Here is a 21389-nt window from a genome sequence, read left to right on the forward strand (position 1 = left end):
CACGCTGTTCGCTCTGGTCAGAGGCTGGCATGTTAGTTACTAGAGTCAGCTAGCCTTGGGCTAGGGAGAAAGGCCTAGCAATCTACTTCCAAAAATCAACCAATGAAAGTGCTATGGATCACAACAGACCAATTTTCAACTGATCATGGGGACAGTGCAGGACCTGGCAGCGTTTTGTTCCATTGTGCGTGGGGTCACCATGATTTGGACCCCACTAGACAGCAGCTAACAACAATAGCTCTGGGAAGCCTGGGCATCAGCACTCCCTAGTTACCAGGCAAGAGAGGAAGCAGAGAAGTGATTTTAGAAAAAACAAAACACCAGGAGGAAACAGACCAAAGAGCTCCTGGGGAAGGCCATCAGTGGTCCCATGGGTGGGTAAGAGCAGCAGAGTGTGGACCACCACATGGAGGTGACATCCTCTGGGGATCTGTGACTACGGGTCTTAGTTCTTCAACATTATCAGTGACCTGAGAAGTAGTCAGATCTGAAAACACTAGGCCCCAGGAACAAGGGTTAGAAGAACCTGCCATTTCTGAAGGGCTAGAGCTGAGAGGGCTGGGTAACTTTCAGCCTGAGAGAGAGGCTTTTCACACATAAGGGAACTGTCCTCTAGCCTTCCCCAGGCAGTGAGTGGTGAATTGCAGATGTTACCAACAGAGAATTAAATAATTTTAAAATGAAGGAGGACAAAAATGCTCTCAATGTTACTCTGTGGAGAATCTGAGCACAGACACGCACTGGAATGAGACACAGTGTCCCTGTGCTTGTGTGGGGCTACAGCCTTCCCCGAGCTGGGGAACACCCAGGTCCAGGACTCCTCTTCTCCATCCCCAGACAAGGCAGGATTCCCTGAGGTGGAGTTTGCCATGCTTCCAGGAGTTTGGATACTTTCCCTAAGAAAACCATTTTGTAACACTTTTTTTTAAAGATGAAGAACCTAAGCTTTTCCACTATTCTTCCCATATTAAAGCCTATATCAACCAGAGTCCCAGAAATGTTTATCTTCTTTGGGACACTAAATGTGAAACCAGGAAGTGAATGGTACCTAGGCTATAGTTTCCCTTATGGGCTAGAAATATAGAAGATGAGAGTTGTTTGATGGGTAAACTCTGTTCTTTGCTTTCTCAATGCCTTTGCCAACCATGTTCTACCTCCCCAGAGATAAATGTATGTATATCCCCCTTCTCCTTGATTTTTCCATTTCAGAATATTGTTCTTTCCTACATGAAGTCTATTTCAAGATAGCGGTGGGTAGCATTTCTTCTTCCTATTTGCAAAGGCAATGCCTCTGTGTTGAATTAAAAAAAAGCGAAACAAAAAACAAGCAAAAATAAGCAAACAAAAACTGTGGCCAGGACAAAGAGCAGCCAATTTAAAGAGACCAAGGTGGAGCTCCTATTTTATGCCTGTTTTTAACTTCCATTGGAGAAGAAACTTTCAGGGAGATAACTAGCCTCACAGCCTTTCCTAAAATGATTAGACTGATATGTTGAACAGAAATTACTCTCCTTCTCCCCAGCCTAATCCAGAAGTTGTCAGGAAAAAAACCCAACTTCAATAGACCACATGCGAAAATAGTGAGCCTGAGATGTAAATAGAGGCAGGTTCAAGTGATCATTTCTGTAAAGTCCATCTACTGAACAAGAAAAGGTAAAGACAACAAAATGGACCCTCAATAGTTGACATTCTTCTCTCTCCCCACAGAGTGTCACCCTTGCTCCACAAGTTTCCATAGCTTGCACAAGTAGATATCTCAAGGTCACAGATTTTACATGTCACATTTGAATAGAATTTACCTCGGACTCTACATTGCTCAAATGGTACTCTTTTGTCTTCTTGGGAGGCTTGGAACAAGGACTGAGTCTCCTTGACTCATTTCATTTTCTGGCTCTGGTGCCTGATTTAAACCTGACCTCTCACCTCTCTTGAGCCTCCCTTGGCTCCTCCATCCCTGACTATTCTTCCATCTGTTCCCACCTTTCCCCAAGTCCCTTCCATAAAATTCTTTTCAGAAAATCAACAAATTAGTCATGTGGCTATGAATGATGGCCAGGCTTGGGGACTTCTAACAAGGAGCGAGGACACAGGCCAAGTATGAGGAGTGCGTGAGTTTTGTGATCCTGTTGATCAGGGAATTAAACCTAACACACACTTGTTGACTGATTGGCTGGCTGAGAGCCACGCTTGCAACAGGCACATGTGGAAATGGAGAAAATCCTGGGTCTCACCAACTCCAGCTGAGAGTTCCGAGAAGTGGAGAGAACTTAATACGTTCTTTTTGGATGGGCATTCAAGAACCATAGTCTAGTTCTCCTGGACCCATCAACGATGGGTATTCATGCAACTTCCCATGCTTCTTAGTATAGCCATACTAACCACCTATCTCCTCAAAGTGGGGCCCAGCTCCCAGCTCATAAAAAGATAATCGGCTAACATGGCAGCATTAAGAACTCTACCTAATCGCTCTGTCTCATTCTCTACTTCCCACTCCACCTGCCAATCAACAGAAAGGTGGCAGAAGGATTTGCCCATCTGCTCTCAAACCCTCAGCATTCATTTTGGACATGAACTTCACAGCAGCATGTGTGGAACAATGGATAATTTTCAGCTTAGTAGACAGCAAAAAATATATATATTTATATAATTATGTTTAAATACTTTTAAAGAATTAATAACTAACATTATTATTAAGGGAGACTACACAAAAAAATGGGAGGGGGGAAGGGCCAGTTTAGAGTAGACAAGCCCTGAAAAATGGCAAACCATTCAAAATGGGTACTAACAGAGCATCCCTTTTCTTCTAGTATTTGGTATTGGTTTATAAGTTGGGTGGGGCTGAATAGCTGGCAGGGTGCAGAGTGGGGAGTAGGGCAAGAGTTGAGATGGGGATTGAGTAGAGTATAAATGAGGGAGGAGGGTCCTTGTATATCTATCATATTTCTCCTTCCACTTTTAATCAACCATCACTTTGAAGAAACTTTTGCCTATGATCCTTCCTTACTTGGGCCACTTGATGCAATAAATATCCTCTTTCATTCCTCCACACTCTTCTTCCTTCTTTTCATGACCTTTCTTCTTCATTCACTTGTTTCCTCCTGTGGTGACCTCTCTTTCTTACCACCTCCAGGGCAGGGGAGGAAGGTGCTTGAACCCACAGTTACTGATTTTCTTCTGCCTTGGGGTCTCGGCAGGTGCATTCATCTAGGTCACAGTCAGCAGCAAATGGAATGACCTGGGGGAATTGAAGAATAGTTGAAATAACCTAATGTGCTGAGCTTCATACTTTTCAACCAGCTTTCATTTTTCTTACTTGCTCCTAAAGAAAGTATGAGTGTTAATACCACAAAACTAAAATTCAACACAGTTCTCTCTCTTCAGCAATGTGATGCCTTAGGCAAAGTAATTCTCCCTTACTTTGCTTTCTTCATATGTAGAGCATAGAGATCAGTAGCACCTACCTACCCCAAGGGTATTTGTGTGGTTTAAATAAGACAATAAATGTAAACTTTTTATACACTGCCAGGCATCTAGTAATTTCTCTATAACTACTGTTACTGCTACTTACATATTACTCCTAGTTTCTACAACTACTGTTGTTATTGTTGTTGCTATCTTCTTCACAAAGTCTAAAGTCAAGACTCTAGAGCCTAACTCTCAGAATCCTACTTCTTGGTGTTCTTGGGAGCAATAGAGTCATCTTTGCCACCTTCATAAGCATGAGTTTTTGCCCTTCGTAAGCCCAAAATGGAGCCCTGGTGGCACGTGGTTAAGAGCTTAACCGCTAACCAAAAGGTCAGCTGCTTCTTGGAAACCCTATGGGGCAGTTCTACTCTGTCCTACTGGGAAACTATGAGTTAGAATCGACTCAATGGGTTGTTTGTTAAACCCAAAATATACTTTGCATCTCTCCCACGGCACTATTTGTGTAATTGCCCCTTGGCATCCCTGGATGGTTTAGTACAATTTCCTGTCTTCCTATTTGCACTGGTACCAACAGACAAACAACACTTTTTAAGTGTCCATAACTAGCATCAGAGTACTAGGCACTTGGAATTCATGATGTAAAAGTGGCAAAGATCCTACTCTTTGGGAACTGGAAATTAAATGAGATAAAAAATGAGTAGGCACATCACACACGAATGGTTCAACCACACTGAAGAGGCATAGGTAATTGGGCAAGTGGGCTGGAGAATGGGTGGGGTTGTTTGGGTATTTTCTGGTATGTTTGCACACATGAAGTAAAATGTGACCTAGGAGTCAACAGAAGGGTGATGCCCCTTCTCAGTCCTGATTCTTGGGTATGTTGGCCACAGACCCTTCATTAAAGATAAATCCAGCATTTGCAGTGTGAGATGAGGATAGAATGGGTTGCTTTCTCCCTAAGAGATCATGCATTCCTATGTAGAGATAGACTGCTTGACCAGTTTCTTTTTCTAAGTGAGAATAGAAACTAGTTGGCATGATTTCTGATCTGCAATCCATGCTCTTGATTGGTTGTTTCTCTTGGTTTGGGATTTATTGGTTTTTAGTGCAAAAGGCCAGATTGCACAGTGATATGATGAGCCCCTGAGCGCTCTGTACTAAATGAGTTCAGTCATGCCAATGGTGAGAACAGCACCTGGCACACAATGAGTGCTCCAAATATTAGCAATTAGGAGTTGCGGTCTGTGTATTGGTAATCACGGTAGGTGTGGCTTTGTTGTGGAGACAAGTACAAGGAAGGAAACAACATCTTCATATTTCTTGCATATTTTGCTATTGATCAAATTGGCCAACTAGCTCCAAGTATCTTAGATACTTGAATGTTTATCCATATTATTACAAAATTTCAGCCTATTTGATTTTATAGGTTTAGCTCTAGCATATCTGCTTGAACAGATCTAAAGTATAAAAGGGATAAAAGGCATCAGGAAAAGGACGCCTACTAAGGATGTGGTCCAGAGTGTGTTCCAGCTGGCTGTTGTGGCTGCTCAACATGTGCCTGCAATATGCTCATAACACACTATATAGAATTATTAACTTAACTGTGAAAATCAATAATAACTGGTTAGCACATCATTGGTAATCCTGCCTCGCCAAGAGTGGGGGCTGTTATCTTCCCCTACACCGAAACTCCATGAAAAGTGATAAGCAGGTGTGAGCCTTCTAGTAGCCATGGGGCCATGCTTTACTGAAGAAGTCACCACACTGACAGAGAGTGAGTGTTTTCTATGAAACCACCCTAAAGCCCATTACCCTTAATCCTATCACTTTAGAAGTTCCAATGTTGGTTCATCTTAATTCTCCTGCTTGACTGCTGAATAAAAGCCAATTATGATACACTATGAAAATGAGCTCGTCAAGGCGTCTGCCTTTATTTCTGAGTTGCTGCCTTTTCCCACCTCTCCCAGGTGCCCTCACTCACCTTCTTGGAGGAGAGTGTGGAAGAGCAGCAATCTCCTCCATCGTAGTGACAATAGGCCCGGTTGTTGATAGTATCACACCAACCATCCGCTTGGAAAGGCTGGTAAGGAGATGGCAGGTTAGTGTCTCATTTAGCTTCACTATGCTTCACTCTACTCTCCCCCTCCTCTGCCTCCAACATGATCCGAGGACTGGAAAGAGATTATGGTAGAGCATTCCCAGGGTAGGATACAAATTGACTTAACATTCTCAAGAAGTTGAAAAGTCTTCAGATAAGACCATTGGCCCTAACAGATTTCACCTGTAGCACCTACTCCTGTGCTATTGAAGGGTCTGAATGACTCATTTAAACTATGTGATCAATTTTCCTGCCGTCTTGTAATAATAGATCCTTACATTACGGAAGTCCCTGGGTGGTGCGAATGGTTGATGCGCTCAACTGCTAACTGAAGGGCTGGAGATTCAGGTCTACCCAGAGAGGCTGTGGAAGAAAGGCCTAGAGATCTAATTCTAAAAAACTAGTCATTGAAAACGCTATGGAGCACAGTTCTACTCTGACACATATAGGGTCACCATGTATTGGAATTGATTTGTGAGCAACCAGTAGTTATATTATATAGGTTACAACATGGTTTCATATAGTTTAACTCTGTTGGTCATCAGAAAAATGCCTGTGGATCCGGCAGGGTTGGCTTTAAAAGTTCCATTTTACCAGTGAGGAAACTGAGATGCATAAAGACCACAAGAATTTCCCTGCTTACATAGCTAGGGTCAGGCAAATTCGGGGATTAGAAACCATGTGTCTTGACTCTTTGCTGCTTCTTGCAGATTAAGGGTCATAACCACTGTCCCTTCTCTTCGTACAGTGAAGACTGGTTCTTAGAGACCCTAGTGCCTGGTGATTAGCTACTATGAGTTCAAATGATGAGACTGTTCAGGGTGTGGAGTCCCGTGGCTCTGGTGAAACCAGCACTGGAACAGAAATACTCCCATGTGTGCAGCCACCCCCTGCACAGCAGCTAGACCACAGGGTTACAGCAGAGAAAGCTAAACCATTTCCATTCTCTCCTATTACTGACACAAGTTAACAGGAACCAAAATGGGAAAGGCGCCCAGGCCAAACCAAAATTAATGAAGTGTTTTACCCCAAAAGTAAATGTATGATAAGAACAGCAACAAGTGGTTAAATAATAACTCAGCATCCCAATGCACTGCTTCCCTGGTGGGAAACACTGTCCCCCAGCATCCTAGAGGCTGCATCAACTCTTGGAGAGCATACCATTCAGCCCACCTACTCAATAACATTGGCTACTCTTCATCCTGAATTGATGCCCAGCTGCAAAGCCTCAGGAAACACCTCGTAGTCAACAACTTGGGCCACGAAACAGTCTGTAGACTCCCAAGTTCTGAGGCCACCTTCCAGTCTATATGTTCAAGTAATTTTCTTTTCCCCCACCCGTCTTAAATGTCAGATGGATGGACTATTCCCTGTTTGACTGTGCTTTGATGAGACAGATCACTAAATTAAAAAATGACCATTAAATAATTTTCAGCAATTGAGTTACATCAGAGCAAGTACATCCAAGTTATTACTTCAATGTTTCGATTTATTCTATGGGGTCCTGAGGTCATCTGAACATCATACCAGATGTATACCAGTTTGCCAACCACTGAAATGCTGCTACTTGTGGGGTGGAAGTTAACAGCTGTCCCACAGCTGCACAGCAAAGTTGGTTGAAAGCAGGAAGAGAAAATGAATTCTGTTTTCAACATGGGCCTCACTGGGATAAAAGGCAAAGATTCTGGGATGAGTATGTGTCTTTAACACTGGAGCCAGTTACTTTGGCTTGCAATAACTGTATAATCAAGACTTTGCTCCAAAATTGTAGCCAAACAATAGAAGTCAAAATACAATGAGCTGCATTCTTAACAACTATGGATGCTCTTGAGTCCTCCCAGGAGGGCCAGATAAATTTACTGAGATTTCCCAACAGTTGTTTTCTTTTTTGTTGTTGCTGTTTTTTAAGTGTTTGGAATATATTTTCCTCATCAGATACTGCATCTGTTACTTTCCCTCTAACCCTGTCTCATGGGCAACACTTAATCTGTTCCTTATTTCTTTTCCATGTAATTGTCTTTGGATATTTTGGGTATCCAAAGAATACCCAGAATGCTTTCCTATATATAAATATGCTCTTCAGTAGTGGTATTAAAAGGTAGAGCTAAAGAAGATCTTCCTTTTCTTGAGAACAACTTAAACACTTGAATGGGTTCATAAGGAATCCTGGGGAATTTTTCTTCCCATGGTCTTTACCAAGGGTGGCTTTTCATCTCAAGGGTCATCAGAGAAGGCACACTGAAAAGAGAAGCAGTGGTCTAGGTGACCTTCTCTGGGTTCCACCAGACTTCGAATGCTATAGCCTACAAATGATTTCTAGAAGCTACTTCTTTCTGCTCTTAAAGGGTCATCTGAGAAGAGAAGGGAATTTATAAAAAGAGCAGAAATGCAAAGAAAAGGTTGGAAAGACCCAAGTATTTAATTTACTATATACCTATTAGAATTAATTGCTCCTCCCCCAACCTGCCAAAAACAACCACTCCACCCTAAACAAACAGAGTCTCCTATGGCAACATGGGCCTGGGAAGCTTGACAGCTTGCGTCCAAAGTTACAATGGAAAAAATAGGAAGGGAAGAATGACTAATTGATCCAAAGTTTTAAAAGCATTTGAAGACTAACTGTAGACTAGGAAGATTTTAGTCTTAATAACTGAAAGGGGTAAGACTTGGGACTTCACTCCCACCAGCAGGAAACTTTTCCAAGGGAGGTTACTGGGCTTAGTTTCACTGGGTGAATTTACTGTCCATACATACACCTCACTTATCAGCCAACATCAGAAAATGAAGGGCATAATTTTCAAACGCCTAAACTTACTCTTTTAGGGGCTATTTTTTAGGGGCCTTGTTTTCATTTTCAGGAGCCCTAGTGGTACAGTAGTTAAGAAGAGCTCAGCTGCTAACCCAAAAAGATGGCAGTTCAAATCCACCAGCCGCCTCTTCAAAAGCTATGGCGCAGTTCTACTCTGTCCTATAGGGTTGCTATGAGTCTGTTTGGTTTTGATTTTCATTCTAACCATGTCTATTTTCTTTTTAACCATTTCGATAAAACAAACAAAAAGCTTTATAAAATGCCTGTTTACCTGCCTTGTAACAACTTACAGAAAACAAAATGCAGCTTCTTTGAAAATTCAAAATCATGGACATGGACACTTACTATTTTTCACTGTGCAGGAGCCTCTCTGCATTGAGCTATCTGCCACTTTGCTAAATGTGCCTTTTTTCAACACACACACAGACCCTTATGTCTGGTTTATCTCTGAGCCAGAATGTAACACTCTCTAGAATTATAAACAAATAAACTAAAAAAGAACCAAGCCCATTGCTATCATGTCGAACTCAACTCATGGTGGCCCCCGCTGTTAGGGAGTAGAACTTCTCTACAGGGTTGTCTCTGCTGCAACCTTCACAGAAGCAGATAGCCAGGCCTTGTTTCCATGGCACCACTGGCTGGGTTTTAACCACCGACCTTTCAGTTAATGTTGTTGTTAGTTGTCATTTAGTTGATTCCAACTTATGGCGACCCCACGTGTGCTGAGTAGAAATGCTCCATAGGGGTTTCAAGGCTGTGACCTTTCAGAAGCAGACTGCCAGGCCTGTCTTCCGAGGTGCCTCTGGGTGGTTTCAGGCTGCCAAACTTTCGGCTAGTAGTCAAGTGCTTAACTGTTTGCATCACACAGGGACCTTTTTAGAATTATACCTAATGTAAATCTAGTACCTGAGAGCAAGCCTGGGCTATTCTTCCTTTGACATATGAGCTTTAGAATACTTATTATATTTGCTATATGAAGGCTTTCCTTGCCAACCTCTCAGTGCTAGCAGTGTTCCAGACAGGTGAGGTAGCCAAGTAAATGGCTCTGTGTGAATGTAAAATACTAGGAGGAAAGACTGTCAGTCTATCCTATCTATACTATATTGAAAATTTCTCAAAGTAAAGATAACTTCTGCTTTATGTTATATAACCCAGTGGCTTATTTCCCATTTAACGTTGTTTGGGGTGTTAGCCATAGAGATAGTGGCCTTGCCCATTGTCTACAGACGTGGTCATTCATTCAATCACTCAATGGTCTTTATTCCACACTTACTATGTGCTAGGTACTATTATGGAGATACAGAGATGAATAAAACATGGCTCCAAATCTTGAAGGAACCCACCCTAAGCAATGATAGCTCAGTGTAATGAGTACAAATACAGAAATGTGGACAGGAGAGAAGAACCTAAACCAGATCTGGGTCAGAGGATCTGCAGGAGCTTCCAGGGGCTGGCTCTACTACATCTAGGTATTAGGCAAAAATTTGGTTAGTATCTTCTGCTCTAAAACACTTGGGAGAGATCTTAGGTCTAGATGACTCCGAAGGTTAGAGGAGGACTAAAGGGGAAGAAGAGGGTAAAATAGAGGGGTGGGTGGGCCAGGACTGCCTATCACAGAGCCCACCCTTAGGAAACACCCCCTTAACTTTTGCTGATTGACTGATAATACCTCTGTTAACTTAATTAGATTAAGAATGTGTTTCTTCTCCAGTTTGCAATAGAACTCAAGACCACATTGATACAGAAAGGTTAAGTTTGGACTTTAGCCTATCTGTCCTGCCGATCTACAGGCCATCAGTTGGAAATGACGGCATCCCTATAAAAAGGTAAGCATGGGGCAGAATCCCGTTTCATTATCTTGAGGAGTGTTTTAGATCAGAGGATGCTGATCAATTTTTTGACTAATGCCTAACACTATCTTCTCTCTCTTTCCCACATAATTTTCCACCTAAACCCTCCAGTCATGGGGCTGACAAATGAGAACCACATCTATTTCTTCACATTGATTAGGCTGGATTTCGCCCAAAGGAAGCCCTTTTTCGGGGCAGCTGTGGTACGGCATCCGGTTGAGTCATTGCAGATGGGGAGGTCTATAAAAATGTACACAAATATGTGCATTTTCTTTTTTCTTCTGTCTGTCCACTGAATGGCGACTCTGACCTGATTCTCCTTCTCCTTCTCACCCCCCTGTGTCTGCTTACTCTGTCCATACTGCCTGGTTTCATATCCACAGACTGCAAAGAACATGAAAAGTAGAGCACTACTGCAAGGCCTCTTAGAATCTCAAGAGCTTGGAAGGCCTTTGAGGCTCCTCAGGGATCCCTGATGACCAGAATACTACTTGCATTTTCTTGAAAGTACCATAAAAAACAAAACAGAAAAAAACCCGTTGCCGTGGATTCCGACTCATAGCGACCCTATAGGTCAGAGTAGAACTGCCCCATATGGTTTCTAAGGAGCACCTGGTGGATTCAAACTACCAACCTTTTCGGTTTGCAGCTGCAGCTTTTAACCACCGTGCCACCAGGGTTTCCAAAGGTACCATAAGTACATGGGATTCTAAGGCTGGATTGAGCCTTAAAAACTATTTAGTACAAACCCCTCATTGTCCAAATGATAAAACAGAGCTTTAAAAAATGTGAAATTTCTTGTTTGCAAAGCCAGTTAGTGGCAATCCTGGGAGCAGAGTCCAACTCTCTTGATTCCTGATCTAAGGTTTTTTCTATTATATCATGCTACCTCTCTCCAATGATTTAATTACTCTTTAAGTTTACTGGAGGAGCAGGGTAGCTTGTCATCTCTACAAAAGGGTTTAGGCCCAGGGGCATTAATAATGAAGTGAGGCTAGTGATCCAACACAGAATCCAAGAAAGGGTCATATATAAGCTCAGTTCTTCTGGATCCCCCACAACCTTACTTCTGCTTTTCTCAACTGTGGGTAAACCTTCTTTCCAAATATGCTACCTGGTACAATAGCTCCTTATGAGGATTGGGGTTTGGTAGGTCCATATATCCCCAGAGGCTGGCATCCCTAGGAAGAAGTAGCACCATGCTCCAGTCACAGCAGCAGATGCCTGCGGCCCAGAAATATTTATTTCTGGGCCCCGGAATGCTAAAGCCAGACATTTTGCTGCTCACTGCAATCCTTTGAGGAAAAGAGGCAACAGAGTTGTTCCACTCCTCCAGTGTTCACTTCTTGGGATGGAAATGGAGGAGTGTCAATGAGGTCACCTTTGTGGGTCCGCTACAATCTTCTTGGAAAGTGTATTAAAATGGATACCCTGAGATGGACTGTGTAAGAATAGCTTCTTAGATACAATCTCCTCTGGAAAATTCCACCTAGCTCTCTGGACCTAGAGAGTTCTCCCTGCCTCTGAGTTACTGTGCTATATTTTATCTATACGTGCATTATAGGACTTAACCCTTTGAATTGCACTATCAAGGGCTCAGAGTCTAATCGTCTTTGTAGTTTCAGCTACTGGTTCAGTGCCCGATGCATAGTAGATTTCCAACGAATAAATATGCTTGCCCAATTCTGAGGTTCAGATAATTACATTTCTTTAGCACACTTTATGTCCAGATACCTCCTTTTCATTTTTCCTTTGTTATCAGAGAATTTACTAGGCATGTTGCTTTAAAATGAGAATCACACAACTTACACACAGGTCTGGCTTTTAGGGGCATCTAGTCCTTTTCCTGGAAACCCTCATGGTGTAGTGGCTAAGAGCTACAGTTGCTAACCAAAAGGTAAACAGCTAGAATCCACCAGATGCTTCTTGGAAAACCTATGGGGCAGTTCTACTCCGTCCTATAGGGTCGCTATGAGTCAGAATCGACTCGATGGCAATGTTTTTGTTTTTTTTTTTTTTGGCCTTTTCTTACTATGAACAGACACTAGAATTGAGATAAATTACATATACATAAATTTTTTTCTAATGGGTGCAGAGTATGGGCTAGGTGGAGAATTACGCATTCATTTCTGGAAGTGGGAAGAGGTAGTAGCATAAGCAATCTGAAAGTGCTCCCTCTAGAAAAGACCTAGAAATTTGGGGTAAATTTCAACAATATCCTCTTAGTTCTACAACTGGGATCAAAAGAAAGGGAGGGTAATCCCTAGGGACCAAAATGAAAGAAGGAGCTGCAAACCAGAGCAAAAAGAAGGCAGCAAAATCCCTGCAGTCCTAGGAATGTTTGCAATTATCTGTAATCAAGTTTGGGTTTTAAAAGATCTTGGGCCATTGCAAGGTCAGGACATTTTAAGTGGCTCTGTTAGAATTTTAATAAGAGTATTGGCGAGAACCAATATGGAAAAACATAGCATGTGGCAATGCAGCATGGGTAGCTCAGCTCACTTAGGAGCCAAAAGATTGCTAAACAATTGCTAACCAAAAGGCTGGAGGTTCAAATTCAACCAGAGGTGCCTTGGAAGAAAGGGCTGGCAATCTACTTCTGAAAAATCAGCCATTTAAAAACCTTACAGAGCACAATTCTACTCAGATACACACGGAGTCGCCATGAGCTGGTAACTAGTTTCCTAGTTAGCCAATCTGAACAAAGGCATCAGTGGTTCCGTGGTGGAATTCTCCCCTTTTACACAAAAGACTCAGATTGGATTCCCGGCGAGTGTACCTAAGGCACAGCCCCCACCTGTCTGTCAGCAGAGGCTTGTATGTTGCTATGATGCTGAACAGGTTTCAGCGGAGCTTTTAGACTAAGACGGACTTGGGAGAAAGGCTTGGCAATGCATGTAGGAAAATCAGCCAGGGAAAACCCTACAGATCACAGCTGTCCAATCCCCAATTGATCATGGGGATGGTACAGTACCAGGCAGTGTTTTGTTCCACCATGCATGGAGTCACCATGAGTCGGGGGGCAACTCAACAGTTGCTAACAACAACAAAAACAACCAGCCCTAAAGCCTCCATGATTCAAACTGAGGCCTTGGCAAAATCACTAATCACTGAGAGGTAAAGGCCCTGTGGGTTACCAGCTAACAGTTGAAGCTACATATAGTATCTTCTTGAAGGCCAAGGGTCTACTCTACAAACAATAGAAAGAAAGGCATGAAGGAAGAGAAGAAATCGACAAGCGGCCCAGTTTGGTGGACAAAGCTCTGGGGTGGAGTGGGGTGGGGGCAGGGATGGGCCCTGGGATCTGGTCTTGTGGACTGTTGCACATTACTGGTCCACAGGAGGTCATCCAGCAGCTGTATGAGGCCTCAGACCTCTGCCTGTGCAATCTACTAGCCCCTCAGAAAAGGAAAAGCAAACACGTACATTTACAGGAGCTGAGAGAGAAGCCTGGTTAAAACTGGCTTATCTATATCTGACACCAGGACCAAAGCGAAGTCTTAGAATAGAAAATAATAGTGGAAAAAAGTCATCTCTGAGAGAAATAGTTGGGATGAATTGAGATGGAAAAACACAAAGCAAGCAAAATAGGGTCAGACGATTTCTTCCACCTGTAATGTTCTCATCTGCTTCTTGGTGCCCAGAGCTGATGAACTCCCACCCAGAACAATGACCAAGGCTGTGCAGTATCGTTAGTGACTGAGGGTCTGGGATGTGGTGTCAGCTATACCCATGCTCAGGTCCCTGCTCTGCCACGTATCAAGTATTAGGATCTGAATGCCTTACTTAACTTCTTTAAGCATCAGTGTCCCTGCTTACAGATTATAATAATAATAATAACCCACCTCATAGGGTCGTGGTGAGGAATAAATGAGCGAATGGAGGTGAAATACTCAGCACAGAGCCTGGCTAATAGTAAGCACTCAATAAATCGTTGTTTTATGAAGGCAGCAGGAAAACTACCATTGTTTTTGCCATTGTGGGTTGGTGTCTGAGTTCTCCCCATAAAGCCTCTGGTCAGACTTTAAGATCCTGCCACCAACACCTTAGAGTCAAAATTATGGATGTTCTCATCCTGAGAGCCTCCTGCCTCGTCCACTCTCACCACAAGTGCAGGCATCTGAGTCATGAAGGAGCGGGTGCCAGGTGACAAAGGAAATGGGTCTGGAGCTGGTAAAAAGAGTGGGAAAGGACTGACTGGTTTCAGGAAGCTAGGGCTCTCCTCAAAACCCCAGTGGTAATTTGGGCGTCTTAGCCTCTGAAAAACTCCAAAACATCACAGACACCTCCTCCCTGACATGCACCACAGGAAAACAGGAAGGTGAGAAGACGCTCTGTGACTTACTTGCCAGCCAAAAATAACCTCCTAGCAGCTCCTTTCATTTAGCTGCAAATAAAGACGCAGAGTAACACAGACGCTCCACATCACAAACACACACACACCTGCTTCCCACACAGCCTCTCCTCTTGGCCCAATATGACCTGAGTGGCTCTTGCCCACCCAAGCGGGAAGGGCTAAAATCCCCAAATAGTGAAGATAAGCAAAGGAAGGCTCAGGTAGAGTCTGCATATATCTGTACCAGAAAAATATTGGCTTAAAGTTAGAGAACTGGTTCTCAAGGGATGGAGACGGGGGAACAGAACTTCCCTCCACAGGGTCCTTATCATATTATACTAGGAGCCTTAGAAAACAAAAACACTGTACAGTCTTCCTACAAGTTTTTGATCTGTTGAGAAGCCTGGCTCTAATGAGCTACTGTCACTGATGAGAACGTGTCCTGCCTCTCACATAATTCAGAAGATTCATCTATGGTAAGATACTCCACGGAGGCCCTGGGTGGTACAAATGGTTAACACACTTGACTGCTAGACAAAAGGTTGGAGGTTCGAGTCCACCCACAGGCACCTCAGAAGAAAGGCCTGGCAATCTACTGAAAAACCAACCTTTGAAAACCCTATGAAACACAGTTCTACTCTGACACACATAAAGGTGCCACGATTTGGAATTGACTCAAGGACAATGGTACTGGTTGGCAGGGAACTTGCTGAGCAGGGTGGGACCTCCTAGTGCCTGCCCTTGGATCCCCTGCATCGGGGGTCACTTGCCCATCTCCTCCACTCTTGGCCAGGGCCACACCCTACATGACTGGAACATTAAGCAGTACATGGTCTGTACAAGGGTTGACAGAGCTCAGAAAAGTGAAGGATATAAAGATTGAGGAAACAGGTATAGTCAGAGATAGAAAACCTGCAGCTAGGAAAAGAAGGAAAGGACGTAAATTCTGGGAGGCGCCCAGGGCAGCTTGTTTGGGTCCTGCTCGGACTTTTAGGCTTTACTTCTCTCTGTCCTGCCTCCTGGTTCCTTGGCTGGCCTTCAGTTCATGGGAGGTTGAGGCAGGCCCGAGCTGGAGATGGGAGTGTCCCACCGAAGCCCCTTACACGCGTGCCTGACCACCCCCCACCCCGGCCCCCAACGAGCGCTCAGCGTTTCTTGGCTCCCCGTGCCTGCCCGTGAAAGATGACTGGGAATGCAGACTGTGGGAGGAAACGACAATATTCATTGTTTGGATTAAATATTTTTCTTGGCCTTCCTGCTGTTTGCTGAGCGTCTTATTTTTTTCCCCATTCTCTCTCATACCCTCCTCCCTCCTCTCTCCTTCCATCACTCCCTCTCTTCTCTTCCTCAGCAAGCAAGCTGAGGGAAATTTGGAGGAGAAAGCAAGAGACTCCTAGGGTGGGAAGAGGAGTGTAGGGAAGCCAAAGTAGTTTACAAAGCCTTTTGCCATTCTGATACCACACCCAGCTCTTCACAAAGATGGGAGTGTTACACTTTTGCGTAAACTACAATATAAATTTGTTTTTGAGTTTTTGTCAAGTGTTCATGGGATACAACTAATAGCACCTGTTTTCTCTCTCATTCTCATGTATACATATATATGTGTGTGTCTATATATGTACACACACTTATGTATGTATATATGAATGTATTTCTTTCATATGTATATGAAATTTATTTCATATGTATGAGTTTATTTTATATTTATATAAATATAAATGAATATATACTAAAACAAATATAAATTATTTTGTATTATATAAATAAATACATTTCATATACCTGTATATATACACACACTGTTGTTGTTGTTAGGTGCCCTTGAGCCAGTTTTGATTCATAGTGACCCCACGTGACAGAGTAGACCTGCCCCATAGGGTTTTCTAGGCTATAATCTTTACAGAAACAGATTGCCTGGTCTTTCTCCCATGTAGCCACTGGGTGGGTTCAAACCACCAACCTTTTGGCTAGTGGCCAAGTGCTTAACCGTTTGCACCACCAGGGCTCCTTGTGTGTGTGTATGTGTATATATACACATACACACATATATATGTATGTGTATATATATATATTATATATACACACATATACATATGGAGCCCTGATGGCCCAGTGATTAAGCATTTGGCTGCTAACCTAAATGTTGACAGTTTGAATCCACCAGCCGCTCCTTGGAAACCCTGTGCGTCAGTTCTACTCTGTCCTATAGGGTCACTATGAATTGGAAACAACTCGACGGCAACGGGTTTGGTTTATACATATATAAATATATATATACACACACACGTGCGTGTATATACATACTTATATACTGTTGTTGATAGATGCCATCAAGTCAGTTCCAACTCATAGTGACCCTATGTACAACAGAATGAAACACTGTCCAGTCCTGTACCATCCTCACAATCATTGGTATGCTTGAGCTCATTGTTGCAGCCACTGTGTCAATCCATGTCGTTGAGGGTCTTCCTCTTTTTCACTGACCCTCTACTTTATCAAGCGTGATGTCCTTCTCCAGGGACTGGTTCCTCCTGGTAACACATCCAAAGTACTTGAGACGAAGTTTTGCCACCCTTGCTTCTAAGGAGCATTCTGGCTGTACTTCTTCCAAGACAGATTGGTTTGTTCTTCTGGCGGTCCCTGGTATATCTAATATTCTTTGCCAACACCATAATTCTAATGCATCAATTCTTCACTGATCATCTTTATTCATTGTCCAGCTTTCACATGCATATGAGGCAACTGAAAATACCAGGGCTTAGGTCAGGCACGCTTTAGTCCTCAAGGTGACATCTTTGCTTTTTAATACTTTAATGCGGTCTTTTGCAGCAGATTTGCCCAATGCAATACACTGATTTCTTTTTTCTTTTATTATTGTACTTTAGATGAAGGTTTATAGAACTAGTCTCTCATTAAACAGTTAGTACACATATTGTTTTGTGACACTGGTTTCCAACCCCGCAACATGTCAACACTCTGCCTTCTTGACCTTGGGTTCCATATTAACAGCTTTCCTGTCCCCTCCTGCCTTCTAGTCCTTGCCCCTGGGCTGGTGTGCCCCTTTAGTCTCATTTTGTTTTATGGGCCTGTCTAATCTTTGGTTGAAGGGTGAACCTCAGTAGTGACTTCATTGCTGAGCTAAAAGTATGTCTGGAGGCCACACTCTCAGGGTTTCTCCAGTTTCTGTCAAGCCAGTAAGTCTGGTCTTTTTTTGTGACTTGGAATTTTGTTCTACATTTTTCTCTAGCTCTGTCAGGTACCCCCTATTGTGATCCCTGTCAGAGCACTCAGTGGTGGTAGCCAGGCACCATCTAGTTGTACTGGGCTCAGTCTGGTGGAGGCTGTGGTAGCTGTGGTCCATTAGTCCTTTGGACTAACCTTTCCCTTGTGTCTTTGGTTTTCTTCATTTTCCTTTGCTCCAGAAGAGGTGAGACAGGTGGAGTATCTCAGACTGCTGCTCACTATCGTTGGATTTCTTGACTGCTGCTTCCATGAGCATTGACTGTGGATTCAGGTAAAATGAAATACTTAACAACTTCAATATTTTCTGTTTATAAAAAAAAAAAAAAATGATGTTGCTAATTGGTCCAGTTGGGAGGATTTTTGTTTTCTTTATGTTAAGGTATAATCCACACTAAAGGGTGTAATCCTTGATCTTCATCAGTAAGTGCTTCAAGTCCTCTTCACTTTCAGCAAGCAAGGTTGTGTCATCTGCATATCACACGGACTTTTTGTTTGTTTTTAAATTTTATGGTGTTTTTGGTTTTGATCTCAAGTTTTTAACAAGTCTTCCTCTAATCCCAATGCCACGTTCTTCTTCATATTGTCTAGCTTCTTGAATTACTTGCTCAGCATACAGATTGAATAAGTGTGTATATATATATACACAAATAGATATACACATATATATACATATGATACATGTATATGCTTTTTTCTTTCTCATACATGATACACATATATCTATAATATTTATATTATATATAACAGAGTATATGTATATATATAAGCACACATACATAAAATTTCTATGGATGCTCCAGGCATAAGGAATGACCTAAAGATAAAACAGTTTTTTCAAACTGGAAGTTATTATATTCAAGCAACATATATAATTTAATTGATGTATGATATGTGCTATGTACAAGGCACTGTGCAACACAATTTATATGCATCATCTTATTGAACTCGCATAACAACCCAGTGAGGTAGGCACCATTATCATGCCCATTTTACAGATTAAAAAAAAAAAAACAAAGAATGGAGGTGTAAAGGAACTTGTGCCATGGGAAGATGCAGAGCCACTGTTTGACGCCCAGGCCTGTGCTTTGGAACTACCCGGCCATGTGCGTGCTATGTTGTTATTATCACCCTCTTCCAATTCTCAATGCTGCACACTTGGTCCATCTCTCACCAAAACTACAGGCATGAGGTAGCCACATTCTGTTTAAGAAAAGTCAATGTCACAGAAATCCATGAGAAATACAGGCCATTTAATTTCAAAACATCTACTAGCAGCCAGTTATTGGGTTAGTTGTTGGAACCCTGAGGGATCTGATCAATAAATATAACAATTATTTAGTGTGTCTTGTATACAGAAGGTGGCATACTAGGTCCTATGCACGATAAAGTCTTTGCCTTAGAAAAGCTTTTGAGGCACAAGCACCCAATTCGGCAGACTCTGAATAATATCTGAGACAGTTAGGAAAGATATTACAGGTAAATGGAGAATCAATTTCCAAAGTAATAAATGGTACCACTGATAAAGTAATAAACAGTGCCATGGATAAGAGCTATAAACGCTCAGAATGGTAAAAAGGCAGGGGCACTTATAGAGTGTATGGGATTAGACCTAGCCTTTGGAGGATGGCTACGATTTAGGCAGAGTGGGGAGAAAAATCTCAGCAGGAGGGCCAAATGTAAGCCAAGGTTTCAAATGGAAAAAGATAAATCTGTGGTTTCCTGCCTCTACTATTAACGGCCCAAGTTTGGAACAAGGTCAAAATCTCCGTCCAAAGGACTTTGGTCCTTATGCTGAAGATTACTGGGAGCAACTGAAGGTTTTTTTTTTAAAGAGCATGATAAAAGTTGTGCTTCAAGGGTTGGATCTGTGGGCAGTATGGGGCATATATGCGAAAGAACTGAAGGGACCCAGAACAGTGAGAATTTGATTCCAATTATATATGAACTAAGAAGAATAGAATTGATTGACCATAATATGACATAGAAAGAAAAAAGCAGATTTGAGAGGTATTGCAATTGTCAGGATTTGGTGAATGGTTATATTTGGGTAGCGGACCAATAGAGATGAAGGGTTCTCTATGACATTGGACTATACAAATCACATGCTTTGCTCGAAAAATATGCTCATTCTAAAAACAGCTAGAACAAATCCTTACCATGATCTAAGGACTAAGTCATGGGAAATAGACCCTGAACAGATGACAAAACACCGTTCTATGCTCATAGTGAGAAGCTCTACATATTTTCTTTTCTCACGTAAGCCCAGGTCTAGAGGATCCCAGTACATGTTTTATCCTGCCCGACTTCTGCCAGGCTTTCCTGACTATTTTATCACTCCCACTAATAAGTAGGTCCAGTTGAGTTGAGGAATGGCAGTAGGGAAGTTACATGTTTATTCTAGAATATTTTTCTTGCCAACAGTCTTGTTTCTTTTAGCCCCAGTCTAATTTTTGGTTCCCGTGTCTGTGGACAGCTCAATTTATGTGGCTGATTATTGTGATTCTCGTCTTCAACCTGTCACACCATCCTATGTTGTCAGCTGGGTTGTTCTGTTCTCCGTTAATTGGTTGGTACATCCAGTCTCAATTTCACCCATATGGAACCTATTCTCTGTGCAAGTGTCTTGTTTACATTCCCTTTATCTACGGGATGCTTGTCTGTGTATCTTATCCACTCATCCACTGATTGGCTGCATCTGTTTCACAACATGTTCTCTAGTCTCATTTCCTTGGTCTCTGATCCTTGCTAAGCAGAATTTATTGGCACGCCTCCAATGAATGCTCTCCTCTGACTTAAAACTTGCAAAGTCCACAGAGATGTCCTAACAGGTGGTCAACACCCCATGTTCATCTTCTAGTTGAGTTTTCTAAAAGCCCAACATTCCTAGTTTGGTGTTGTTTCTTTGTTCTTAATCTTCTACCAGTTTACGAACATGGGCTCTGGAATCATTCCGCCTGGATTAATTTACTCGTCCCACATTTGCTAGCTCTGGGACTTTGGAAATTTAATTAAATTCCCAGTGTCTCAGTTTCCTCATCAGTAAAAGAGGAGTAATAAATAATTTCTCATAGTGTGGCGAAGATTGGACCATGTAAAAGTGTTTAACATAGGACCTGGCATACAATAAACACTCAAAAATGTTAGCTCATGTCTTCTTTCATTCTATCCATTCTTCCTTATCTCTGTTCTCCTGTTTTTTTTTTTTTGTTTGTTTTTTCCTTTCCTTTACTTTTCTTTTCCCATAGTACACTAAATATACAATGCCACCCAGGGTTTTTTTTTTTTTTCTTTCCCCTGAGCACAAAGACTCTAGATTTTCTGGTTATTGATGGTTCCATGTCTATGAAGGTGGGTAATGACATTGGCATTCTTCCTATCTTTTAACTATGACAAATAATCTTAGGGATCTCATCATTTACCTTGCTCAACCACAGACACAGAATAACTACACATACATGGCCTCAAAGTAGGCAAAATATATAAACAAAGTCATCTAAAATACCCAATCATCTCTGTTATGGTCTATTGTTGATAGTTGAGGTGTAACAGCAATGTCACATTAAAGTTCACCTTCAGTCTTCTGGTGTCTCCTTTTTTTCCATTACCCCCTCCTCCACATTGGACTCT

At 42.3% G+C, this 21389-nt stretch overlaps 1 protein-coding gene across 1 annotated transcript in view; it reads right to left on the minus strand.

The window, feature by feature from the left end:
* Positions 1-696: 696 nt before the first annotated feature.
* The window catches only part of PAPPA2 (pappalysin 2), a 341782-nt gene continuing 321089 nt past the window's right edge, over positions 697-21389 (minus strand). Inside the window, exons 21-22 of the mRNA XM_003410880.4 lie at positions 5408-5506; positions 697-3235 (exon numbers count right to left, since the gene is read on the minus strand). Coding sequence (XP_003410928.2) covers positions 3161-3235; positions 5408-5506 — 174 coding nt within the window. The 3' untranslated portion in view covers positions 697-3160. The remainder of the gene's footprint in view (positions 3236-5407; positions 5507-21389) is intronic.

Source organism: Loxodonta africana, chromosome 25 (assembly GCF_030014295.1).
Source record: "Loxodonta africana isolate mLoxAfr1 chromosome 25, mLoxAfr1.hap2, whole genome shotgun sequence".
NCBI classification, from domain to species: domain Eukaryota; kingdom Metazoa; phylum Chordata; class Mammalia; order Proboscidea; family Elephantidae; genus Loxodonta; species Loxodonta africana.